The sequence below is a fragment of the Pseudonaja textilis genome, chromosome 4 (assembly GCF_049901715.1).
Source record: "Pseudonaja textilis isolate UNSWEBS1 chromosome 4, rPseTex1.2, whole genome shotgun sequence".
Lineage (NCBI taxonomy): Eukaryota > Metazoa > Chordata > Lepidosauria > Squamata > Elapidae > Pseudonaja > Pseudonaja textilis.
In genome coordinates, this window is record NC_141993.1 from 4,363,129 (window position 1) to 4,390,567 (window position 27,439).

The following is a 27,439-nucleotide window of genomic DNA, read 5'->3' on the forward strand; positions in this document are numbered from 1 at the left end:
CGTCTTTCTTTTAATGAGCAACTGAATTGCTCTCAGAAAACACCCTTCCTCCTTCTCTCTTTCCTTGGGTCTCTCCTTGAATACAAAAGTCCTTTAAATGTGTCAAAATGGGGAGTTAAAGAGGCATTCAGTTAAGGCAACTGCCTACAAAGGAATCACGGAGGCCTTAGTTAGCCTCTGCTAATCTGAGAAAACTATCACCTGATATCACAATAAAAATGTTATCCTTAATAATACAAGTCAGCTGGTGCCAGAAGATTGCACAGATTGACTACAAACAATGACATGACAAAGTAGCAACAAGGGTGCATTGAAATCTCTATAAAAAGGGCCATTGGCCTGCAAGCAAGAACTGGCACCCTCCCCCCAAATAAATAAGTAATAGAAAATAAAGAAGCTAAAGAACTTTGGGAGCTTAGAATTTGAACAAACAGGCACCTGTCACATAATACCCCAAGGCCTAACTATTTTTGATAAGAATGAATGACCCCACCCCCCAAAAAAAAAAATAGACTGGATAGTGGACACAGAGCAGCACCTGGAGACAGCAGAAGGGAAGAAAAAGAACTAGAGAAAAATCACTCAATATAAAGACCTGCAAATGGAAACAGAATGACGGTGGCAAGAGAAAGCAAAGACAGAGTCCGGTTAGTCACAGAAGCCTTGGGTGCTGCAACCTCAAAGCATCTGGAACGTCCTTTGAACACCATCGAACATTTGACGAAATCCCCACCTGTCAATTGCAAGAGGCAGTTCTACCTGGAACAGCTTCCATTCTGCAACAATAATGTACAGGTGACAACATCAAACACTCACGTCTGCCTATCCCAGGTCCTTGGGATAAAAAATGCTGACTCCAACCTAAACATCTGGCTGACTGTGTCAACACCACCATGACCAACAACAGCAACAACAACAATAATAAGAAATAATCAAACCTTTGGAAGAGAAAGGGAAGAAAATCCATGTGCCCTAAATAGTTCCTTCCTTCCTTTCTCTTCTTCCTCTTTCTTTCTTTCTTTCTTTCTTTCTTTCTTTCTTTCTTTCTTTCTTTCTTTCTTTCTTTCTTTCTTTCTTTCTTCTCTCTCTCTCTCTCTCTCTCTCTCTCTCTCTCTCTCTCTCTCTCTCTCTCTCTCTCTCTCTCTCTCTCTCCCTCTGTCCCACTCCTTTATTGAATCTCATATTCTATTTAATCTCCTGTTAATGATAATGCAGAAAGTGTCCTGTGTTTAAAGGAGGCCACTTTCTGATGAATTTGCAGTTCTTTGTATTTCCTCCCTTGCTAAAGCTGGCCTGGGGGAAGCAGAGGAGGGGAGGAATCCTTGAGATCCAATCTACAATTGAAAGAGCGGCATTCGCAAAAGGAACAAAGAGTTACTTGCAAATCCTCTGAAGGCTCCTTCATCCCCTGGGTGCAAAGGGGATATGGGTGTGCATCCTTCTGTGGGGGGGGGGGCAGTAGAGGAGCCAGGGGAGGGGTGTAGCAGGTTTTCTGGCAGCTGACATTCCTACTTCCAGCAGTTCCAAGCAGGTGACAGGACTCCCTGGCCGAGGGTAGGAAACCACCACTGCTCTGCCCGTCTTGGAGATGCTGGAGATATTTATTTGTCTTTGTGGAGAACCGGAACGGGCAGAGTTTTGCACACCCGGTCTATTCTTTGAACATCGCCCCACCTGCTGTCCTGTGGCTCAAAGCGTCATAAAAATTGGGGCACTGGGGAGGTTTCTCCATTCCCCTTTGCGTGGTGCCAGAAAGGGAGACGGTAGGGTGGGCCAGAGGAGGGAAAGGCTGAGCAAACACCAGCCAGGGTTTCATCCTCTAAAGAAAGAGCATCTCTGCCCCTCCCCTTCCTCAGCCGGATCAAAGGAGCCCCTCTCAAAGAGAGCCCCTCCTCTGCAGGGGAAGACAGAGTCACCCTCTGGACACCTGCTCAGCGACCACTGCTAGCATCCTGCCTGCCGCCTCCTTCTCCTCCTTCGGCTGAATCCTCTGGAGGAAGCCTCTCTCCAACCCAGCGGACGGACGGCTTTTGCCTCTGTTCTCACGCCACAGCCTCTTACGCGGAGGGCTACCCCATCCCGGGTTATGAAGGACCAGCTTTAAGCTGTGGGTGAGAGAAAGAAAAGCCCACCCGCTCACCCCCCCCCCACCCCCTTGGCTGAAATAAGCAAACCCCACCAAATGGGAAGGGGCCATGGGGACCAGGAAATAACCTTGGAGCGATAGGGTTCCCTTGGATCTAGTTCTGGAAAGTGGGAAGGGAGAAACTCAGCTTCTCACTAATGTATCTCACTACGGAAAGGATGGTGAGATGGTGAGAAATACGGGGAGGGGGGGGGAAATAAATATGGAATCTCACACACACCCCTCTCTCCCACTCTCCTTGAAATAGAGGCCCCCAGGGGCTGGTTTGTGTCCCAGATAACCTTCACAAGGTCTTGAAGCTTTAGTTCCTTTCTTTTCAAATGAAAGGGGGAGTAAGAGGGTACTGTATAAATGGAAATTGGCAGCACAGGTGAGGGGTGCAAATATGTCAGATCCCTCACCCTTTAGAGGGAGAAATCCAAACATCCATCTATTTCCCTTCACCCCTGTAGAGTAAGATTCCATTTACGTCCCAGCAAGAAGAGAAAGTGGGATCACCCAGAGCTGTTCCATACATAGATGGTGAGCATGGCGCATGTTTGCATGTGCAAGTGCAGAACTGGCAGTCATGAATCTAAAACAGTGATGCTTACAAGGGAGAATAGGAAAGGCTTTTGGAAGGAAGGAAGGAAGGAAGGAAGGAAGGAAGGAAGGAAGGAAGGAAGGAAGGAAGGAAGGAAGGAAGGAAGGAAGGAAGGAAGGAAGGAAAGCTTTTGGGAAAGCTAAGAAGAACATGCATGCCCTTTGTCCAAGGTTCTTGAGCACAACTCTGATTCAAAGGCACTTCTTCACCTCTTCCCTTAACTTCTCCCTGTCCTTCTCCAAAGTCACCCAGTGGCTTCCTTGCCTAAAGCCACCACATTCTCCCATCCTAAGCCACCGGTCCAAGGCTCAGCCCTCAGATCAGAAGCACCCATCCCATTGACAGCTCTCCTCTGGCTTCAGTCTGGGGATCATTCCCCCCCCCCACCTTGTACCAAACGCAGAAAAAAAGGGGCGCGCAGTCCCCGTCTGTGTCTCCCCCTGTGAAGGAACCCCTCTTCGGATAGTCTCCGTCTCCACCGCAGCCACCGAAACGGCCAGCCCCAGAGGAACTTCCAAAGACCCCCTCAGCCTCCTTTGGCTTTGAAATCCAACCCTCCCACCTCCCAAGCGAGGCTGGCAACCAGGTCCACCTGGGGAGAGCCCTTCCCGGCCAAGGCAAAGCCACAGAGGAAGCCACCCAAGAAGAAGGAGAAGAGGAGGAAGAGGGCGGGAGGAAACCGAGGCAAAAGTTTCCCTCCGACTTACGGTATTTGGGGCTGGAGTTGGTCTCCGGCGGGGCGGCGGTGGTGGTGGTGCTGCTGGCCTCTTGGAAGGGGGATAAGGTCCACGAAGGAGCCGAGTCCTGAAGATAAGTCTTGTACGACGAGGTAGTGTACGCCGCAGTGGGCCAGGCCGCCCCAGGCGGGCTCCGAGGGGCGCCGGGCGGCGGGCGGGCCAGGAGGAGCGTGGTGCTGAAAGGGACAGCGACGGCAGCCGTGGTGCTGCCGGTGCTGCCGCCGGCCAGGAGCGTCGGGGGCGCCAGCGTGTGGCGCGCCGTGGTGGTCCGCGGCGGGATGGCCCGCATGGGGCCCCGGGTGGCCGGGAAGCGGGTAGGAGCCTTGGTCATGGTGGTGAGGCGGGTGCTCATCCGGTTGGGCGTCTGAGAGGCGGCGGCGGCGGCGTCCGTGCCGGGCGAGGCGGCGGGCTCCCCGCCCTTGGGCGGCGTGGTGGGCTGCTTGGAGAGGAAGAAGGGGTCCTGCTCGATCCCCTTGGAATCCATCAGCTCGGTGGGCAGGTACTCCTGCACGGACCCCACCACGATCCACTTGAGCAGCATCAGGCTAAGCCCCAGGCCCACGAAGCCGATGAAGAGGGGCACCACACACAGCCACGTCTGCTGCCGGTTCCACACCAGGCATTCGCCGCAACGCAGCTCCCGGCCCGCCGCCTCGGGCCCTCCATCGCCCGCCGCAGGGCCCCCGCCCGCCGCCGCCGCCGCCGCCGCCCCCTCCTCGGCAGCGGCTGCGGCACCCGGCGGCGAGGCGACCCCTTCGCTCATCCTCCTCGGCGCCTTTCTAGCCCTCCCCCGGGGGGAAGCAGCGGCATCGAGGGCGGGGAGGGCGCAGCATGCGGAGCGGCGGGGAAGCGGGGCGGGGGGGGGGACGGGGGGAGGAGGAGGAGAAGAGGAGCGGGAAGACCCGACGGCAGCGGGGTGGGGGAGGCGGCCGCAGCCCGGTAGGTCCCCGAAAGGGCTCGCCTCCCTTCGATCCGGAGAGCGCGACACCCCGCCCGCCCTCTCAGCTACACCATTCACACGACCGCTGCTGAATCAGCTGGAACGCGCGAGCAGCTCTCCCCACCTTCCGCCGCCGAGCTCGCCTCCTTTTCCCGGCGATTTCCCGCCCCCTCCCGGACTCCGGATCTCTCCCCCCACCCCCCACCGCCCACCCGCCCGACAAATTAGGAGAAGGCTCGGACGAAGCCCCCCAGATCCTGGGCGTCCTTGGCCAAGCGGGTGCCGGGAAGCCGGGGCTTTCAGGTGGTAACGATCCGGGCCGAGGAGGGGCTTCTCCCCTGCTTTCCAAACCAAGATCCGCAACGAGCAGCCATCCGGAGCCCCTTTCCCTGAGGAAGAGAAACGCCTCTCGGGGAGCCGCTCCTGCTTCGGGGCGACGCTGCTCCGGTCCCCGCCTGCCCGCGTTCCTGCCTCCCTGCTACCCCCTCTTCCCGAAGCGACCGGAGCTCTTGCTAGTCGGTAGCCCCGCCGCCGGTCCTCGGGCAGCGCTGGCAGAAAGGCGAGACCGAGCCGGAGGCGGCGGCAGCCTGCAGGGGAAGCCCAGCCGCCAGCCCCGGGGCTGCTGGAGAGCCGGTCACCCCCGGCATCCTCGCCGAAGCCGAAGGGGACGCGGGTTTGGCCTCCTGACAAACCAAGCACGAAGCGGCGGCGGGGTGGAGGGGAGGAGAGGGGAAGGGGGGGAGGCAGGTTAAAAAATCCCAGCCAAAAAGAAACCACACAGGCGCGCTGGCAGCTCCGAAGGGGAGGAGAGGCAGGCACGCGCCCGCGCCTTCCCACGCGCGCGCAGCCCCGGGATTCCAAGCCCGTGCCAGGGCCGGCCTGCCCGGCTTTCCCTCCCCTGCCTTTCCCTACTGGCGAAGGCGGCGGTGGATTCCTGCCGCGCGGAGGAAGGGTGGGGGGGGGGCGGGAGGAGGGGGAGGCAGGGCAAAGGAAGCGGGGCCCCTCCCTCCCACTTGGCTCCGAGGAGGAGGAGGAGGAGGAAGAGGGTGGGGTGCCGGGATTGCGGCCTCCGAAGCCACCGGGTGCCACGCGCTCCCTCCGGAGGAAGAGATCCGGAGCTGGGCCGGGGCCGCTTCCCAGCCCAGGTGTCCGCTCGGCGCTCCTGCGGCGGCTGGGCTGAAGCAGCGCGCGGTCGCCCGCCCGCCCGCCCGGGAATGCGCGGCTCTCGTGCCCGGGACCGCGCTCGGGCAGGCGCGCCCGCGCGCACGTGGAGGGCTGCATGGGCAGAGGGGGAGTGGGGCGGGTGGCTGGGCCAGCAACCGCTGGTCTTTCGGCGTGGGATTCCGCCTGCAGCCGGGCGGCTCCTCTAGACTCGGAGCGAAGGAAAGAGCTGCCCCCACCCACCCCCCACCCCGAAAAAAGGGGAGCGAGAAGGCTGAGCTTTCTTTTTTTTTCTGGCGCGGGGGCTCCGGCGGGGCGCTGGGCACCTTTTCTCCGCCGCTACCGACTCAGGTGCCGTCCCTGGCAAAGCGCCGCCCGCGGGGAAAGCCGCCTCTCCTCCGCCCGCTCCGGTTGGCGAGGGGCATCTCTCTTTCTCTCTCTGTGCGGAGCAACCGGGACCGAAGCGCCGCGCGGACTGGGCGCCTTGCTCTGGGCTGGAGTCGGAAGGAGAAGGGGACGGTTTGGATAGTCCCGCGCGGCTCCGGGGGAGACTTCAACTGCCCGGCTCTTGGGCTGGAGGCAGGAGGAAGACCCAACATCGCGGGCTGTGAGCGAAGGAAGGCGTCGCCCTCTCTGTGCCTACTTTAGGGGGCAAGCCGAGATACCGTCTCTCTCCCTCTCTCTCTCTCTCTCTCTCTCTTTCTCTCTCTCTCTCTCTCTCTTCCACCCACCCACTCACTCTCGGCGCTGTAATGGAAATCTAACCGTCCGAAGAAGTGGGCTCCCTGGGTCCGCCGAGGCTAGCTATCCGTTGCCCTTTCTTGAAAGTTCTTCCAAACGCCGGAGGAATTAAGAGAGCATCGATTGCCTAATTAATCCCCTTGGATGCTCACTTTGAACCTTCTGGCCAGGCAGCGGGTGCCGGACGGACGGCGCCGTCCTATAAAACACGAAATAAAAAGAGACGCAGAATGATGGATCGACGTGTCTGAGCAGGAGGTGAAGTAGCATCAATAACAGTACTAGAGGACGAAGAAAGGCAGTCTAAACCAGGAGTCCCCAAACCTGGCGACTTTTAAGGTTGGTGGACTTCAATTCCCAGAATTCTCCAGCCCTGGAGAATTCTGGAAGTTGAAGTCCACAAGTCTAAAGTTGCCAAGTTTGGGGACCTCTGGCCTAAATGCTGAGACTGGAAAGGAACTCAGCTATGCAGAGTTATTCGGGATCGATAAAATTTCCCACCCGGCCTTGGGAACCTGGCATGGTTGAGGGCTAGAGGGAGAAAGGGCTAAAGCTCAGCTTTTGGGACAAGGAGAATTCTTGGCTGGCAAAAACTGTGGAGAAGAGTCCGTTGATGTGACAGCAGCAAAATCTACAACAACCTTGAAGTGGTAGATTCTGGTGCAGGAAAGACTGCACCAGAAACATGTTTTGCACAGAGACCTTCAGTAACAACCATCTAGCCATCATTGCCTTCATGATATAAGCCCTGCAGGGCAGGATGGTTCCATGGTTTTTGTCTCTCCGTCCCTAAGCTATATATAGCACCAGGACAGGGCCAGGATGGTTTTATGAAGATAAAATTCGCTCCAGTGCACATTTACACAGAAAAGAGGCTTATTTGCCTCCAAGATGAGATGAGGGATGGTTTTATTTACACACACACACACACACCCAAAAAAGAACCAAACACAAAGCAGCCTTGTGTCTCATTGTAGACATATTGATTAGCTCATCTGCCAAGCTCTTAGGTAAATGGTGGGATATGGCCATGTGTCTCTGTGGGATTGGAAGAGAAATGTTACGAGCCCTTGTGAGCCCAAAGACTTCGCCTAAAGGCTAATAAAACCTCTCTCGTTACTATTAATTGCTATCATGTACAAAGGCATCAAAGGACGATGCACCGGAGACAAGTTTATTTTAAAAAAATGTAGAGTTGATCTACAGAACCACGTTGTCCCAGTGTAAATATGTACCTTTAAGCTATTTCTCAAGGGTGGATCCAAGCGGACACTGGCCAGATAAAATAACCCAAAGAAGCAGTGTGAGATGGGAAGACGTGGCAAGACCTGACCCATATAGTTGGATGCAACTGAATCATCATCATTTTCTTCTTTATCATCACCACCACCACCACCATCAACTCAGAAGGACCTGCTATTTTTACACACACACACACACACACACACACACACACACACACACACACACACACGGTTCCACTTGCCTTTTCCTTCCCTGTCTCCAAAGTGGTGCTTTCTAACTTGGGCTGATTCAAGCCACACTGCCCAGTTTGCCTGATGCTCTTCACACCGTTGTTGGCAATGTCTCCGCCCCATTTGACCCGCGCCCTGCTTCGCTGGGGCAGGAACCCCTTCATTCCTCCTGGCCACTGTCTTTCCACAGCAATTTTGGTCCTGGGCTTCAGAACTGTCTGCTCAGGGAGGGGCTTTTATTAACTTAGATTGATTAATTAAATTAACTTTTTTCTTCGTTCGTTTCATCAGCAGACCAGTGAAAAGGTGTTGCTTCTTTGAACGTTTTACAAAGCCACCAAAACAAAGGATGGACTTTCCTTTTCCTTCTTTTGTTTGATACGTATCCAGGTGAAATTGACAAGAGTTCTGTCACTTCCTTATTCCAGCCCAAGCAAAGAGGGAGAATCATAAAACTATGGTGTTATCTCATTTAAGTGGCTCACCAGTGGATGCCTGGATGTGCCAGACTGACAGATGTCAAGGATGAGGGAGAGATACTTAAACCTCTAATCATAAAAACTCCATGTCCCAGAAGAGCCAACCATGGAAAGGAAAGTGACTGGTGCTTTCTCTCTCCAGATGTGAGGAAAAGATGAAAAGAAGAATGAGAATCCATCTAGCAAGAGCTATGGGGAGAATTGAAATCCAGACAGAAACCAGGCTATCTCTAGGGCTATAAAGAGAAAAGGCTGAATTTTGAAAAGCGATTAGTAAATTGACCTCATCTCTAACTGGTTTACACACAGAAGTCAAACAAGAAGCAACACTGTCGAGCGTTTGACCCTTTCCTTCTACCTTCTTTATTATTATCTAAAAGTCCTTCTGTGCCCAAGATATTGTCCTGCTTGTGATGTTTTGTTTTTTTTATTATTAGCCTGCAATATACTGCATTCTAACTACTGAGCTGCGGTGGCACAGTGGTTAGAATGCAGCCTTGCAGGCTCCTTCTGCTGCCTGCCGGCTGCCTGCAATATGGCAGACCGTATTCCACCAGACTTAAGGTTGGCTCAGCCTTCCATCCTTCCGAGGTGGGTAAAATGAGGACCCAGATTGTTGGGGGCAATGTGCTGACTCTGTAAAGCGCTGCGAAGCAGTATATAGGTTAAAGTACTATCATTCAAATAATGGCCTATTTGTGTTCAGTTCAGCAACCCGATCCTCAAAGATCAGGTGGCTTGCCTTGCAATCAATATGTATATATTTGGCATGCTTTGTTGTTGTTGTTGTTGTTTTCCCCCATTTTGAGCAAAAAGTTGACGTGTTGAAGGGAAGAAACTTTTCTTGTCTTAGTTGACAGTACAATTTAAAAATACAAGCAAAACCTGAAATTGCTCCTGGTCGAATTTCTAGTCAGCTAGTCATGTACTTTCCAGGAGCTTTGATTCAATTTCTTTGCTCCATTTTCTCATTCCCTTCATATTCTATAGCTATTGAAAACGCTAGGTCTAAGATTACTGTATATATTATTAATATTACTAATTACAGCCTAAAATCAAGCCGCTACAAGACTTATGGGCTTCAACTCCTATAATTCCTCATCTTGTTGAGGAACTCTGGGAGTTGAAGGCCGCAAATCTTAAAAGTTGCCAAAGTTGGAGACTCTTGGCCTGGGAAACAGAAAGACACTCAGAGTGGTTCTACTAACATTCACAGGAATATAGGAGGAAGAGGTGAGAAAACACAGCCAGGCTTTCAAGATTTGGTTACTATAAATAGAGCTCCAATGCAGCTTGTGGACTCTTTGTTTCCTGATCTGGTCTACCTCAAAGGGCTTGCATAAGCCCCATGCAACTCATTTTTTAAATAGATCACTCAAGTTATATCTGCAGCCATAGGCTCCAACCCTAGTGGGTTTTATGGACGCCTCTCGGCAGCCTCCTTGGCCATAGTGTGGAAGTCATCGATCGCTGTCATCTTCTGGATGTCAGTTTTGGAAACCATATTGAAAGCAGATGCTCTCATGTGGCCACATTTTGAGCCTGGGAAAGTGGGAGGGTGGAAGTTCTTGGGGTATATGTAGTTAGACAAAATAATATTCTTTTTGTAGTTCAAGGGTCATGCTATTGTGCACGTATGTGAGAGAAGATCTTCAGTTGGGATGGATGAGGATTGGGGCATGGGATGTGATGATGGGTGCTGGGGGTTGGAATTGTAGTTTTTGATTATTGCAAGGAAGCCCGGATTTTTCAGATTTGGGATTCCCCCAGTTGTGCCAGTTACTATCCAAATAAAAGAGAACTTTTGAGTGACATTTGTCTCAGAGTTATTGGCTGGAGTGGAGGTTTGCTGGAATACTGACACCGGGTTGCTGTTTTTTCCAACTCCCTGGACCAGCCTTTGGAGGGCATCCATAGAAGTCCTAGCTAGGCACATCCTGGGTTAGTTTCTGTATCCAGGGAAGGACCTTCACATGTCATAGCAAAAGGTAAAGGTTGAGCAGATCGATCTCACAGGGAAGTTTTTCCATCTTCCATCAGAGTATGGCCCAGATATTGTGTCACTTGAAGAGGAAGGGCACAATCCAAAAGCCCGTTTGATCTAGTGGTGAAGGCACCAGGCTAGAAACCAGAATATTGGGAGTTCTAGTCCCATCTTGAGCATGAAGGCCACTTGGGTGACTTTGGGCCAATCACCAGGTAACTGGGAGTTCTAGTCCCTGACTTTGGGCCAGTCATTCTCTCTCACATCCAATTCACCTCGCAGGGTTGTTGGTGTAGGAAAAATAGGAGGAAGAAGGGGTATTAGGTATGTTCACCTCCTCCTTTCATTTATAAAAATAATAAAGATGGGATTTTTTTTTAAAAAAAAACCATGTGCTATATAGTCTTTTTCGGTGGTACAGCCCTTTCCCCTGACCCCTATTTCTAAGGGAGCTGAAAATAAGAAGTAAGGGAGCTTCCTTTAACTATGTCCTCTTTGACTCCTGGGTCAACCCATTTTCCTTCCTTCCTTCTCAGTTAGCAAAAGCCCTTCGACTTATATATTGCTTCATGGTGGTTTTACCACCCTCTCTAAGCGGTTTGCAGAGTCAGCCTGTTGCGTCCCCCCTTCCAACAATTTGGGTCCTCATTTTACCTGCTTCAGAAGGAGAGAAGGCTGAGTCAACCTTCAGCCAGTCAGGATTGCACTTCTGACATTGGGAAGAATTAGCCTGCAATACTGCATTCTAACCAGTGGAAAGGAAGGGAGGGAGGGAGGGAGGGAGGGAGGGAGGGAGGGAGGAAGGAAGGAAGGAAGGAAGGAAGGAAGGAAGGAAGGAAGGAAGGAAGGAAGGAAGGAAGGAAGGAAGGAAGGAAGGAAGGAAGGAAAATAGCAACAACTCTTAGATTTATATACTACTTCACCGTGCTTTCCAGCCCTCTCTAAGTGGTTTACAGAATCAGCCTCTTGCCCCTCAACAGTCTGGGCCTCATTTTACCCACCTCAGAAGGATGGAAGATTGAGTCAACCTTGAGCTGGTTAGGATTGAACTCCTGACAGTCGGCAGAAATATCGCAGTCTCACTACTACACCACCACGGTCCTTCCTTCCTTCCTTCCTTCCTTCCTTCCTTCCTTCCTTCCTTCCTTCCTTCCTTCCTTCCTTCCTTCCCTCCTTCCTTCCTTTCTTCCTTCCTTCCTTCCTTCCTTCCTTCCTTCCTTCCTTCCTTCCTTTCCTTCTTTCCTTCCTTCCTTCATCCATTCCTTCCTTTCTTCTTTCCTTCCTTCCTTCTTTCCCAGATGATCACCTGATTCTGAACGAGCAGCCATTCAAAGAAACAGCCAGTTGTGATTTTTCTAAAAAAGCTCTTACAAGCTTTTCCTTTTTTTAAAAAAAAAAAAACCCATTTCCTTCTCCTAGCCAATGTTTCCTGCCGCTCCCCCCACAATCATAAATCCTAGCTCGTTTTCCAAAGCATCCCTCCCTGCCTGGTATTGTCAAGGCTGCTGCAAGCAGCAGGTGTGGAACACAAGTTGTTTCCAAGCGAGACTTCCGGTGCCATGTTCAAGAGAGGGGTGGCAATTTGGCCAGTTAGCAAGCTGCCAGTTAACATTATGTCAGGCTGGCACAGGTGGCACAATGAGTGACAGTTCATTTCAGGCCCGGGAGGGACGCCTGGTATCTAAGCCCACCAAATAAAGACAGAATATCAATTTGGCAGCCGTTCAAATGGAGGTTAGAAAAATAGACGAAGAGAACCGAATGCTCCCTTCCTGGAACCAGATATGGTTCCAATCCTCTCTTCGCCCATCCCTCCCTCTCTTCTTCCCCCCCCCCCACCAGCCTTAGCAAAGCTCTTTTTCAGTGTCTCTCAAACGGCCTGCAGAATATTTCAGATCGTTTCCTGAAGCCATGCCAGGAATACAGCGCATCTGTATGGGTGAGAGGAGAAGCTTTAGTTGCCAGAAATAATAGCGGGAGCAAGGAAAGGATAATGAAGAAGCAACAATCAAAATTCAGACAGGGATGTGCTGGGATGCTCTTTTGAAGGGTAAAATTACACTGCTGACAGTGGAACAAAGAAGCAAATCTCCCCATCACAGCTGGGAAGTGGAAACTGGAAACTGGTTATCTGTCTCCTCCTCCTCCTCCTCCTCCTCCTCCTCCTCCTCCTCCTCCTCCTCCTCCTCCTCTTCTCCTCCTTCTCCTTCTCCTCCTCCTCCTCCTCCTCCTCCTCCTCCTCCTCCTCCTCTCTTCTTTTCTCCTCCTCCTCCTCCTCCTCCTCCTCCTCCTCCTCCTCCTCCTCCTCCTCCTCCTCCTCCTCCTCCTCCTTTTGCACAGAATTCAGAGATTGTAAAAACAGACATATTCTTTATCTGAGACAATGATCTCCAGAAGGGAGGACCGTGGGAATATTGTAGAAGAAAAGATGAAGATGAAGACAGAAGCAGGAGTTTCTCTTCTCTATGGCCATCACGTCCAACGGAACCTTATATACTTTGTGTAATAAAAAGGAAGATGTGTGATTTGTGGGCTTCAAAACCTATTGCATTCCAATTTTATCCCTTAAGTCTACGTCTCTGAAACTGAGCAGAGTTCCACCAGGCATCATATATTAATATCAATCAATTTACAAAATAAACGTACAGAGGAAAGTTATAACCTGCTTTAGACAGTTGGTCTTAAGATGACACTAAAAGTAAGCTTAATAAAAATGATTGCTGTCTTGTCCATACAATGTGCTTCCTCTGAGAATGGAATTTTATTTTTCTTTGGAGAAAACTGGATCGTACAAAGTCCTGAAGAAAAATGCAAGAGAGAATTCCCATTCCTACCAGGGCACTATAATGGGAGGGGGGGGTGGATTATTTTGTTTAATGTCATTTATTTTAGTGAAATTTTGACTTGCCTTAATACCTCTACAGCAGGGTGTAACAAAGGAATCACGTGAATTTCTCTGGAGACATTTACTTTTCTGCAAAAGCTTTATGATGAATGACAGCCTTTCTCTTTCATATAAGCAGTACAACATCATCTGGCATTTGTGCATGTGTTTGCTATATAATGGCAAAAGCTAAGTTTGTTTGTTATAACCTGGAAATGTTTTTGTAATGTACATTTTTGTATGAGATGGACTCCAATCTCACTAGTCCAAAATAAATATGATTTTGACCAGATTTTTGCATTGCATTGAGTGTGATTAGAGAACTGATCTATCTGGGGCTTGTAAATTGTGGAAATACTTCATACCTGGTGCATGCATGACACAAGCAAATATTACCACCCTGATATTTGTTGAGCTGCTTTTAATATTTTCTTAAGTCTAATAAGAGATAGCACCCTTCTCTTACAAACTTAAGGTGTGGGTGTGTGATATTTTAAATTTCTCTTGGCCAATCCCTTTTTCCAAGAGGTCTACAGTAAAAGATGCTTATTTTGGGGTCCTTGGTGCTCTCTGAGCTTGGCTGTTTTCTTGCAGACATGTCATCTGCCAACTAAGTAACATTGCCAGTGGTAGAAAGGTATGTGGTTTCTTCTCTGTTTATATAGCAGGTGGCTAGCTGGCAGCCATCAGCAGGCACATAGAGGTAAATTACATCTACACGCCACTCAAAAAGACAGTCAAAAAGCTAAAACCACAATATCTCCTGGCCAGCAATCACCACCCAGATTAAACAGAGATTAACACCAAGCAATAAACAAAACCCCAATCAAATAATTACCAACTCAATTAAAAAAATCCAGCCTAATCAAACAGCTACCACCAACACTACAGGACAAGATAAACAGAAGAGGAAACCCTACTCTGAGCACTGATTATATTACCTAGTTGGGTAATGAAACACCTGCAAGAAAGCAACCAAGCCCAGGGAGCACCAAGGAGCCCACAGTTCAACCCTGAGCTAGAAAATATTTTCTTATATTGTGACACTTCTTATTATGATAGTCTATTTGGACTGCAACAATTGGAGTGACTGATAGGGGGCAGCAAAGAAATGCAATGCCATGGTCTTTGCTGCTATCTAGTGGCTCTCTCGACCTTCATAGCAGCTGCTTCCTCTCAGAGTTGTATCCTGGTTATCTGTATAATACGTAACTATTGCTATCATATAGTTCTAATGACAACGAATCATTGAAAGTTGCCAGGAGTGGATTAATAGACAGCCAAATAGTGTGTGGCTTTTGAGTTTTTAGTATCTATGAGATCTTTATTTTGACCAATGCTTCAATGCCAACATTACAGTATGTAATCTTCCCTATGGAACTGAGGAAGTGCCACAATGGAAAAATTAGCAATAATACATAATTAATAGCAACAGAAGTAAATGTTAGGTTTATTTCTCTTTGTTATAGCAGTCAACCTGTCTTCTCCCTAATGAAATGCACCGGCCTGATGAGAGATAGAGAAAATATAACTCACAAAGAAACAGAGTTATAACAAGATCAACTGTAGTAATAATAATATAATATAATATAATGATTTTGATTTATGACTTAAAACTTTATTGAGAGCTTATGCACCAGAGACAAATCCCTTGTGTGTTCAATCACACTTGGCCAATAAATTCTATTCTAATTCTATAAGGTGTAAGGGATCAACATAGGTGTCTATATTCACTCAGGAGTCAAACCTAAGAGGTCCGGCAATTCAACGTAACAAATCAGGCGTCCCTATCAAGAAACTAAAACAAGAAAGCAATTAATCAAGTCAAAGGACCAATCAAGATCCAACCGCTACAACAGGTTTATGATGGGTTGATACCAACCATAACCATATAGTTGAGAGAGGGGGGTGAGGGAGGGGGAGGGGGGAGAGGGAGAGGGAAAGAGTTTTGTCTAGTGGTTAAGGTGCCAGGCTAGACAATGGGAGACTGTGAGTTTAGTCCCACCTTAGGCACAAAATCTTCCACAGATGAAGGCGGACATAACGTTTTCCGGGATAATGTTGCAGGATCCAATCTGGGTCGGTCACTGGAATCAGAAGTTTAGTTTTCTGAGCTTTTGGACTCATGCTGGAGCCCAATCTCAGGGAACTTCTCTCCAGCAGAATACGTGCTTTGGGCTGTTCTGTGTGTGGCATTGACAAGGTGCCTGTTGTATGTGGCCCTTTAGATGTTGATTGGGGTTTTGATGGCTGGCTATTAAATTGTTGGCTGTTGTTTCCTTGTGCTGCCAAGTACTTAGGAGGCACCAGGATTTGGCAGCACAAGGAAACCACAGCCAATGAGTTAATAGCCAGCCATCAACCCCCATAATATCACACAGAGAAAGCACACACTCTGCTAGAGAGACGTTTCATCTGGAGGATGGAGTCCAAAAGTTTGGATCCTACAACAATGGGTCAAACACCAGGAGATGGTGAATTCTAGTTTCATCTAAGGTACAAAAGCCAGATAGATAATTTAGGGCCAATCACTCTCTTTTGTCCATCTCATCTCAGGGGTTGTTGCTGTGGGGAGAATAGGAGGAAGAAGGTGCGTATTCACAGTTCATTGTAAAAATAATGAAGGCGGGATACTCATCAATAAATAAAATACATGAAATAACCATGCATTAACTAGAAGCATTCAGTGTACATTAAGCAAGTCAGATTTCCTCATTGCCATTTTACTGTGGGTTCATATGTGTATTTCCTGAAGCTGAGACATGTTTCCACAACACACACACACACACACACACACCTTCTCACACTGCAAAAAGGGGGCCCAGACTCTTTTTTTGAGTTAGAATCAGGTGTGTGTGGGGGGGGAATTAAGCATTTTCCAGATGTGGGCTGCAAACACCTGGAAAACCACTAGCTGGTAGCAAAGATTTAGAACTGTACCAGATTTTTTTGGCAGACGAGTAATAGCTCTCTAGCAGACCATGTTTCCTGAGCTAAACTATCTCCTTCCTTTCTTTGAGAATGTAATTAGAACTAACACTACAGGATCTGTGAAAGAGGAAGATAGAAGGCAAATTGAGCTCTGATCCCCAGCAGTTTCCTTCTTTATTCCAGAAATGATCAGCTCTCAACCCTCCCAGACGACTAGTGAGAGAAACAGGAAAGCTCTGCCCTAGCAACTCAGAGATAAATTGGGTTCTTGCTCGCCGCAGAGATTTCTGTTACCTAATCTCTTTTCTCTTTCAATAAATCTGATTAGAGAGAGATCTCTGTGAGAAATTTGTTTTCTGCTACGAGAGCTTGACATCTTGTCAGAAGTATCATCAGACAGATCCGTGACATGCAGCTTAGCTGGAGAATCTCCATGGAAATGGAGCACGTTGGCCAAATGTAGGCTGAGCCACGATGCTCAACAACTTTGCCATCTCAAGTTTCATAATTACACACATCAGTGTGTGCATTTCGGTTCCTGATAAAACTGTTTTTTTCTTCCCTCCCTTCCCATACTTTAAAAGTGCTACAGTTGAACTTTGCTTGTCCTGAAGGACTCGGCAGTGATCTTGACTTGAGGGCAAGCTGTGAGGCAGAGCATGTGGGCTTCTACATAACACCTTTCCCAAACACCACGCACACCTTAAAAACCAAAGCTGTTTTTTTTTTCTCCAAGTTCACACATCAGCTGTGGAGGTTGGTATGCAAGTCCACGGGGGTGGAATGCAGAGGAAGGAAGAGCCAGGATAAAATACACACTCCAGAATTATTTGTATAGTAAACAGTATCACGATTTCTATTGATTTTCAATCATTACGCAGAAATCAATTTGGTATTAATGCCTGGCAATAAGGTAAAGAGACCTTGTCCTTTGGGTCTTCTTATGATGTATTCATCATTGCTATAAGCAAGTTCATCCACTGATCCTTCTCTTCTTCAGTCCCCTTCCAACTTCTTCAACTCAGCTGCTAAAATAGGACTTTGCATCCTGTGTCCAAAATACTACAATCTAACCATGGGCACCTGTGTCCTGAATGAAAACTCTGCATTAATTTGTACCCCTGCAAGCCTCCACATATTTTCTCCTCATTTTCTTTGTCCTCATGGGTCAGGTCTGAGACAGGAACTCAAATTACATTTCTGACCCAGCACAGATTTCTGTTACCTAACTATTGTTTTCATAGTAGCTCTTCCTTCTGTACCTCAAGAGTATTCCTTCGACTCATGATCATAGCACTTTTGGGTCCAGAATGGGTATTAGGATCTAGATGTCAAACAAATCAAAGGATCTCAGAGCAAGAAGCAGGAAATCGTGGTCACAGAGCAAGACAGCAAACGACTGGATACAATTTGGAAACTCATCTACCGAAAAAGATTGTAATCCAGTAATCTGGGATATAATATGCAATCAGTAACTGAAAACTAAACCAACTTCACTACAAGAAAGCACTGACGTTTTGAATTGCATCTCAGTCTTCTTCAGGGCTGCAATGGAATTTAACCTTGGCATAAAGAAACCACCAAAACACACAGAATAACAAAATAGTTTCACCAATACACACGATTTAGCTCCCAATACAAGTGTGTGTAGAACCACTATCTGTTATGAAACTGAGCAGTGTGTTCAACCTTATGCAGGTCTTGTTCTGCATTTGTTGAGTTGTGTATGTCTCCAGGTGGAGGCAAGACCCAGGTAACACAATATGCATTGTGATTTTGCAACACATACTCTTCCCTTTATGTGTCCGAGTGTAATTTCATGATGCACGTGAGAGCAGGAGGTACATTGTGACCTCACAGTACACCCTTTTTTTTGTCCTTTTGTCCTCATCATGACTAGCTGGAAATGTCTACGATGCCAATATAATTGCCAAGGCAATTATAAGCACTGATAGGTCACTTGGAATTTAGTAGGTTTTAATAAATAATTGCAATTGTAGCTGTAAAAATCTGTATTGGTCTTGCTTTCAAGACAGTAAAGAGGAACTAAAATGAAAGGGAGTCATATGGACAAGGAAGCAATTCAAATTAAAATGGAGCCAGGGAAAAAAAACCAGACAATGTTTGAATCCTTGTGTTCTTTACTGAATCTATCATCCATTCATTCACCCATCCGTCTGTCTACCTAGGAAACTTTTCTGCATTATTATTTTTGAATCATCAGAATTCAAATTATCTTCTAGCCTTTCCGGAATATAAATAGCAACCCTTGAAATTATTATTTTATGTAAGAGTAGGAACATCTGTGTGTAAATGAATCTCTCACTAATGCATACCTGTCAAATTTTGAAGACAGAGACAGGAATAGTCTTTGCGCTAAATTTCCGGTCCTTTCCCAGTGAAGTAAGTTGTGGTGCTGTATACTCCTTTCCATGTTTGTACTGTATTCATTTCCTCTTCTATCCTGCATGAATTGAAAACAAAGATACAAAGATATAGTTGTCCAATAATGCATCAGCCATTGTCAGCTGTAGCATTATGAAATGAAGTTTTAATATTCATGTGCATGGGCTTATCTGCTGGAATGCATCTGTCACTTTGCAAGATGTTCCATAAACTGAAGCAGACTCAGGGATTTGGGAAATCTGCAGCTCATCCAAAGGGATGTGAACAAACCAAGAATCTTACCACAATATTCCTATTATCTCAGGTTGAAGGGTGGAAAAAAGTTGACTCAGATATGTTGGAACGAAATGGATGCAGAAAGACTATTCATAATAGATGTCATCGCCAATCATCCAAATGTTGGGTACCAAGAGGGAACAGAGGTCAGCTCTACAACCGAACAAATTGAATTTATATCTGGGTTTTTTTAATCTGACAATGTAAGCAGCAGTACCTGCAAGAAATGGTAATGACATCAAAATAATGACATCCCCAGGGCAATGTTATCACACATGAGACACTTGCATGCCAATAACCAATGCAAGTACTTAAGTTATGACACTTGGCTAACAATGTTGTCATGCATGTCTCATTATTTGTCCTCCTTTCCTTGGTTCACAGTTGTAAGAGATGCTTCATACCAAAATACAACTTACCATTAGAAATCTAGCCATACCTGCTTTTAGGATGACTTACTCACTATTTTTAGTAAGTGGGTTTATAGAATCATAGAATCAGAAGGGGCTTTGGAGGCTTCTTATTCAACCTCCTTCTTGGGCAAGAGACCTCATATCATTCCAGACCAAGGCCCTTCAAACTTGGCAAGTTTAAGACTTGTGGACTTCAACTCCCAGAATTCCCAAGCTAACGTGACTGGAGGAGGAATTCTGGGAGTTGAAGTCCACAAGTCTTAAAGCTGTCAACTTTGAAGACCCCTGTTCTGGACAAAGGGTTGTCCAGTATCTTGTTGAAAACCTCTAGTGATGGCGCACCAACAACTTCAAGCTCTTGTACTGACTAATTGTTCTAGCTGTTGGGAAATGTCTCCTTGGTTCTTTACTTCCCAATAGGCAGTAGTTGTCTCCTTTTGAAATAAATTGATGCAAATCCTTCCCTGTGTATCAATATAGGAACATGACTTCGAAAGGAACGATATATAACCCGGGCCAAATATCTGGGCCATTCGTGTTCTTAAACTGACTCTGTTTTTCCAAGATCAGATATTCAATTCTCTTGGGTTGAAAATGAAAACAGAGTGTCAGCTTTGGAAGCCATATTGACACCAGACGCTTCCACACCACCACTTTCTTGAGCCTGGGAAAATGGGAGGGGGGAATTTCTTGGTGTGTATGTGATCAGACATAATAGCATTCTTCTTCTTAAGTCAAGGTCATGTTATTTCTGCACCTGGTGGAGGGGACATCTCAAGTTGGGGTGGATGGTGATTGGGGCATGTGATGCGATGATGGGGGCAGGGGGTGGATTTATGAATTTTTTTTTAATTATTGCAAGGAAACCCAGAACTTTCAGATTCGAGATTTCCCAGATGTGCCAGTTTCCTATCCAAATAAAACATAACTTTTGAGAGGATGTCTGTCTCAGACTTATTGGTTGGAGTGGAGGTTTTCTGGAACGCTGACACAGAGCTTTTGAGCATAGTTCCCAAAGAGATTTATGTTTATTTGTAAGTGTGTCCCTGGGGTGTCCCTGTACTGGAAATGAAACTCTTGAGTTTGGGAGTCATTAAAGAATGGATTCACTGGTGCACCAATATGGTCTTTCTAAGCTTTCTACTCTTGGGGCTTAATGGAAACAGGATCAGGTTAGAGAAGCAATGAGGGCTGTTGTAGGTTCAGAAGACCTTTTTCCTATGGGGAGAACCATCTGCTTGGGCTCATGTATCTCTGGAGGATTCTGATGAACAGATTAACCACCCAGGTTAAGCATGATGGAGGTGTGAGAAGCAAGGAGAAATAGTGGTGGTAACAGTAATGTCGCTGCTAGTAATAGTCTTTCTCTTTCGTTGTAAATAGCAGTGTGTTAAACAGCCCAAGTCTAAGTTGGGCTTCTCCCTTTGCGAGAAAGTCTAAGTTACTTTCTCCCAATAGGAGAAACATGGCACAGTTCCAGATCTTCCATCCAGTAGACCTTTCGTTCTTGAGGTCTTGCCTTCCCAAACTTTTGCCATGCCTGCCTCTCTAGGCCTTTCCCAAGGCCTAAAACCTCAGTGATTAAGCAAACAAATAGATTAGACTCACAGCAGACTAAACAAATGGTTTAATCTATCATAAGGACTCGACCCAAGCTTTATGAATTGAACAGTTAGTAGTGTTGTTTTTTTTAATACCCTAGTTTGCCTTTCCGTTAGGACATCATTTATATTTTGTTTCTCACTTTCATTCCCATATCCAGAAGCAATAGGACAGAAAATTAATTTTATGACAAATGCACTGCAATTAGGATGCTAATTAGAAGAAAAGCCATGCTGGGTGAGCATTTTCCTAATTCCATTGTGCAGTGATAGTCTCCGAACAACAAGACAAGACACCCAACTTATTACACCATTTCTCTTCCCAGATACGCCTAGGAAAGAGCTATTCCACATGTGCATCACTGGGCTCATTGAGAAAATTTACCCAGGTTCTAACCGGTTGTAACTGGTAGGCCCTACTTTCTTCGTAACCCCTTACTCACCCTTTCAGATATGCTCAAATAGGACTTTGCACCGTGAATCCAAAATATGACAATTCAACCATGGGCATTTGTGCCTTGAATGACAATTTTGGATTAATATCTACCTCTGCAAGCCTCGGTGTATTCTCTCTTCCTTCCCTTTCTCTTTGTGAGCACTTGGAAGGGTCAGGTCTGAGACATTATCTCAAATTATGGACTCAATGGGACTTAATGGGAGGCGGAGAAGAGATGGGGTTGGCGGGGCCAGTCAGAGGTGGGATTGACCTGTTCTCCAAGCTACTCAAAATTTTCACTACTGGTTCTCTAGAACCGATCAGAACAGGCCGAATACCATCTCTGGAATTTAGACATCAAACAAATCAAAGTATCCCCAAAATATTACCTGAAGCAGATAATCACGATCACAGAGACCTTTCAAATTTGTCAAAAGCACACATGCACACACACACACACACACACAACCCCAGCATTGCAGCATCACAACGCAGGTTCCACCCTTTCGATATATGGGTGCAAAGTTTCATTGTGAGTACCAAAGGAGCAGAGCTTTTCCCTTGATCCGCTCCCTCCCCAAGGACGCTTAGGGACTATTGAAGCTTTCAGTGGGGAGAAAACTGCCTCCCATCAATTAACCACAGACCCAAATGAAAGTCTTGATAATGGAGGTCAAATAAGTGAAAAATCACCTCCCCCTTTTCTGCATTGCAAAAATGACATGTAGGCATTTGGTTGTATGTTGGTAGCTATCCTCTTAATTTTTTTCTGAGAGAGACCCATATTTTAAGTATTAAAATACTTGAAGGTTTTTGTTTTTTGTTTTGCTCTGGAAAGGGAGATGTTATATTTGTCATCTCGGTACTATTTTAAGGGTTTGTCTCCATACTGACATCCAGCCTGGCCACTTTGGGGTGGTGGCATCAGCCACCTCAATGTGAGCGCTTTCTGTAACTGTGAAATTCACCACTGTCATGAACCATCTATTTATAATGTTTAAAATAAACACCATGTCTGTTCTACATAAGCTTATGCTTCAAGTAAACAAGCATTTGCCAAATGTCTGTCTGTCTGTCTTTCTTTCTTTCTTTCTTTCTTTCTTTCTTTCTTTCTTTCTTTCTTTCTTTCTTTCTTTCTTCCTTCCTTCCTTCCTTCCTTCCTTTCTTCCTTTCTTTTTTTCTATTTCTTCTTCCTTTCTTTTTTTCTACCTATCTACCAACCTACCTTCCTATCTACATCTAACACACGGGATACTGAAGATTAAAAAGAATCACAATAGGATCACTAAATCATTCATCTATTTATCAATCTATTAATATCTCTCTCTCCTTCTCCATCCATCCATCCATCCATCCATCCATCTATCTATATCTATCTCTCTGGGTATGTGAGTGATTTTTTTAAAAAATATCCCTGGTTAAAATTTAGGAAGGGAAATTGGTTCTGATCTGATTGTTGGAACAACACAAATGTTATACATTCGTGTTTATAGCTATGTAAGCCACTGATGTTGGAATTGATTGTGGCCAGCTGCAAACTCAACCAATCAATGTGTCAAATGCAGAGTTTTGTCAAAGCTGGAAGCAAAACTTTGCCCAGGTTTTTTTTTTTTTTTTAATCCTGAGTCAACAGAGTCAAGATTGCCATGGGTAAACACACTTGTTTAACAAATTAAACAGATTTGTTCAGAGGTGTGGGAAAAATGGTGGTGTTGTGTAAGTACCCACACAAATGAATGCACATGTATTTTTATCTTTACATGAGCGCATTTCCTGAATAATTCAGTCAAGTGGACCTGGCTGAATCTTTTTATCTATCTATCTATCTACTATCTATCTATCTATCTATCTATCTATCTATCTATCTATCTATCTATCATCTAATTCTCCTTCTCTCTCTCTCTCCATCTACCTACCTACCTGCCCACCTACCTATCTATCTATATTTTAGCTCAGCCAAAGTTCTCAGTTCTCAAGTTCGTACAGCAAATATTCCTGTTTCAACAGTAGCCAAGCACAAAATGTTTTCACGCATGGCTACAGCAAAAGCCCGAAGTGTGAACGGAAGGTAGAGTGACATTTCAATCAGACAAGCCACTTCAGAGCCCTTGCAGCTGTCACAAGCGCAAATGTGCACGCGTGCGCACACGCATGCACACACACATACACACACAGAGAGACAAAAATGCAAGAGGAATGCAAAATGTTTACAGTGAAATGCATTTCTTCGTGTAGGAGTGTCATTATGCTTGGCTGCTACATGGCGTGATTTGACAGCAATCAAAAAGATGCTCCTGATGATTTTATAGCAAAGACAGGCCCATTTTCAGTGGAGGGACGTCAAAGATGAGACTTTGTGAAAGCCGAGGTGGTTTTCTTTCTATTTAATGCAACAAAGGGAAAGTTAAAACAATCCCTCTGGCTAGGAATAATACCCATTAGTTGCACAAGGGTTTTTTTTTTTAATTCGTCGCTTGCAGGACTTGTCTGCAGGGAGAATTTCTGAGCTCTGTGTCTTTTCGAGAAAAGTGCTAAGCCTGTTTCTTATGCAACTTTATGGTCCATTTTGAGGTCCTTCCTTGTAGTCCACATTCATCCATGGTTACAGCTTCCTATCATTCCTCTTAGCCAGCAATCGCTTTTATGGTTGCCACCTCTTTCTCTCCATTCAAATTTCTCAGGCCTTCTAGTCATCGCAAGGCCCCTTCACGGCTTCCATCTCCCCTCTACAAGCATTCCCATTTGTGTCACATGAGCACTTGTCAGTTCGTAGGTTGAAGAACTTGGTTTGGTTTAGCTATGTGAGCTAAGATTTCTTAAAAGGGGCTGGGCTGGAGGAGCTCCCAGGACACTTAACGCCTTTGTATTTACCAATACGGGATAATATTTGTCGCTCAGGGTTGAAATAAAGGGTCCTTGATGCTCTCTGAGCTGGGTGGTTTTCTTGCAGATGTCTCATGACCCAACTAGGTAACATCATTAGCGCTAGAAGGGAATAAGGTTTGCAAAGAGGAGGAGGAGGAGTGTGGGATCCTTGGTGTTTTCTGAGCTTGGTGGTTTTCTTGCAGACGTCTCATGACCCAAACTAGACAACATCATTGGTGGAGCACTGATGATTTTACCTAGTTTGAGTAATGAAATGCCTGCAAGAAAGCAACCAAGCTCAGAGAAGCACCAAGGACCCTCTGACAAAGATGTCTTCTCCATCACTTTTTCCATCTCACTAAATATCTGAACTTGATGGGAGAAGTTGGACATCCTGAGCTGTTCCAATAAAGCTCCCCTGGCAGAACCATGGACAGTTTCCTTCAGTAAACATTTTAAGGCCAGTAATTTGCTAGCAATGGTAGCATCAAATAAAGTGCAAAGCAACTTTGAAAGCAATGCAGTGACTCAGCTCTTAAGAGGAAGACCAGAAAAAAAGGGAGGATCAGAGAGCAAGAATATGCCAAGTTCCCAAAACTGCTATCACACTTCCCGGAACATTATTGCCATGAATGGGCAAATCATTAAGATGAAGATACAGCCCTTAATGAAATGAACACTTTATGTCAGCTCAGAAATTGAATGATCACTTGTGACAAAAATGTAAAAGAGGAATGATGTGCCAGCATAACAGCTAAGCCACAGTTTTTGCAGGCGGCAGCCCAGGACTGATAGGGGAGCATTGAAAGGAAGAGTTAAAAAGGGAAAATTTACTCAAGAGTGCCCGGATAATGGAAAGTTGACTAGCATTTATAGAGTGTTGGGTCTTTTATCAGGGACCAAGACAAACATCAGTGATGATTAGCAATTATAATATAATAATAACCGAGCACTAAAAGAGTCTGTCAAGTATACCATCTGGAATGGATTCCTGCAATAACTTGTATTGCCATGTGATGGTCACTCAAAGGGACTTATTTTAAGAAAGGAGGAAGGCAGATTAATTGGTGATAGGCCCATTAATGGGAGTGACTTTGCAGGATGAGCAGAAAGAGAGTTGAGTCTCCTAGGCAACTAGCTTCTCAAAAACAAGGTCACCCAAGATGAAACACACCGCTCCAATGCATGTAAAAGGATGTTCTTTCCCCAAGAAAGTTAGCAAGGTCAACAGGAGGAGGTGGCGGCTGAGGAACTCACTCACCTACAACTCTACAAGATCATTTCAGGACAGAATGGATAACAAAACTGGCTCCTCTATTTGGGCTTGCATGGGGTTAATTTCTTCTAAGTTTATTTTGGGAATGCAGGAATAGGCTTCGAATGGCATTGCTGCAACCCCCAAACTGGAAAGGTAGAAATATCACATGAAGGGCCTGCTCTCTCTTGTAGATCCTTCTTCTTTTAGGTGTGAGAGGGAATTATCCATAGGCCTAGGCACAAGGTTTGAAAGTCTGGAAGTCATATGGTGTCATGTGGCTAAATGATGTGTTGGTTAAAGAAGCCCAATGTTTTTCTGGGGAAGGAAGGAAGGAAGGAAGGAAGGAAGGAAGGAAGGAAGGAAGGAAGGAAGGAAGGAAGGAAGGAAGGAAGGAAGGAAGATCAAGAATGGAAGGAAGATCAAGAATGGAAGGAAGATCAAGGAAGGAAGGTCAAGGAAGGAAGGAAAATCAAAGAAGGTCGGTCAAGGAAGGTGAAAGAAAGAAGGAGAGTCTAGGAAGAAAAATCAAGGCATGAAGGTCAAAGAAGGTCAAAGAAGGAAGATCAAGGAAAGAAGCTCCAGAAAAGTTAAGGAAGGAAGGGGAAGGAAGGAATAAAAGAAGGAAGGAAGGAAGATCAAGGAAGGAAAGAAGGAAGGGAAGTCAGAGGAAGATCAAGAATTGAAGGAAGATGAAGGAAGGAAGGAAGGAAGGAAGGAAGGAAGGAAGGTAGGAAGGAAGGAAGGAAGGTAGGTAGGTCAAGGAAGATGAAAGATAGATGGAGAGTCTAGGAAGAAAAATCAAGGCATGAAGGTCAAAGAAGGTCAAGGAAGGAAGATCAAGGAAAGAAGCTCCAGAAAAGTTAAGGAAGGAAGGGGAAGGAAGGAATAAAAGAAGGAAGGAAGGAAGATCAAGGAAGGAAAGAAGGAAGGGAAGTCAGAGGAAGATCAAGAATTGAAGGAAGATGAAGGAAGGAAGGAAGGTAGGAAGGAAGGAAGGAAGGTAGGTAGGTCAAGGAAGATGAAAGATAGATGGAGAGTCTAGGAAGAAAAATCAAGGCATGAAGGTCAAAGAAAGTCAAAGAAGGTCAAGGAAAGAAGCTCCAGAAAAGGGAAGGAAGGAAGGAAGGAAGGAAGGAAGGAAGGAACTTGTCTTATAGTGGCATTAAGGAGTAGATAACTCAAAGCTTTTGCAATTTTCAGCTATTCTGAATTACCCAAAATGTGAAGATACTGAAGCTTTATAATGAAGTGAGCAGATCAAAGTTGTGATAAGGCATAATTATAAAAAGCTCCTTAAGGTCTGCGTAGAGATGTCCATATAATTTATTAAGCTAAGACCCTTATATAACTTACAATATGTAAATTCCCAGGAGGGAGGGGCTGCATTCCAGGGGATCAAGAGTCAGAGAAGTTTTTAGACAGTCTGGTTGGGAGGAGCAGAGGTAAGGCTTCCCAGAATTTCTCAGATATATCTCTAATTATTCAAGTAGTTGCTTTAGTTTGGCCAGATTCCTATCTATGAGTGAAGAAGAGTAAAGGAAACTGCTCAGAATTAATTTCTATGGGTCTTTCTTGAGCTTAGGGGCCTGCCAGTGTCACACCAGTGTCTTAATTGTTTGAAAGATCAAATTAGACATTTGAAAAAATTATCCAAAATTTCAAAGTGTTGGATGTTTGCATGTACTAAACAAATTTTCTAAAATGAATCAAACTCTTCAAACTCATCCAGGGTGATCATTTGATTTTAATGACTCAAATATTAGATGTGAGTCAACCATTCAAAGCACATTCAGAATGATTTATACCTTCAATGAGTTAAGTTTCTTCCACAAAGCCCCTTGCTCTATAGTTGATTGAACCTATTTCTCAAAATATCTAAAGCAGCAAAGGTTTCACAGAAATCTATTCATTATAATTAATAACACAATCATCAATACATTTTTAACAGTAAGATTTGCTGACATTCTTTAAGCATTGGAAATCATTCATTTATTTTCCTTCCTTCCTTCCTCCCCCTTCCCTCTCCACAAGATTTAACTTCCCAATATTATCAAAAAAACCCACAAATAAGACTATGATGAACCATAACTAAACCCATAACTGCCAAACAATTCCAAAGGTGA

The 27,439-nt window shown here is 45.8% G+C and overlaps 1 protein-coding gene across 2 annotated transcripts in view; it reads right to left on the reverse strand.

Moving 5' to 3' along the window:
* Positions 1 to 4,565, reverse strand: part of NRG3 (neuregulin 3) — a 408,983-nt gene extending 404,418 nt beyond the window's left edge. For both annotated transcript variants that reach the window (XM_087932151.1, XM_087932150.1), the window contains exon 1: positions 3,437 to 4,565. In XM_087932151.1, the coding sequence (XP_087788277.1) occupies positions 3,437 to 4,229 (793 nt within the window). In that variant the 5' untranslated portion in view covers positions 4,230 to 4,565. The remainder of the gene's footprint in view (positions 1 to 3,436) is intronic.
* Between the last annotated feature and the right edge of the window lie 22,874 nt (positions 4,566 to 27,439).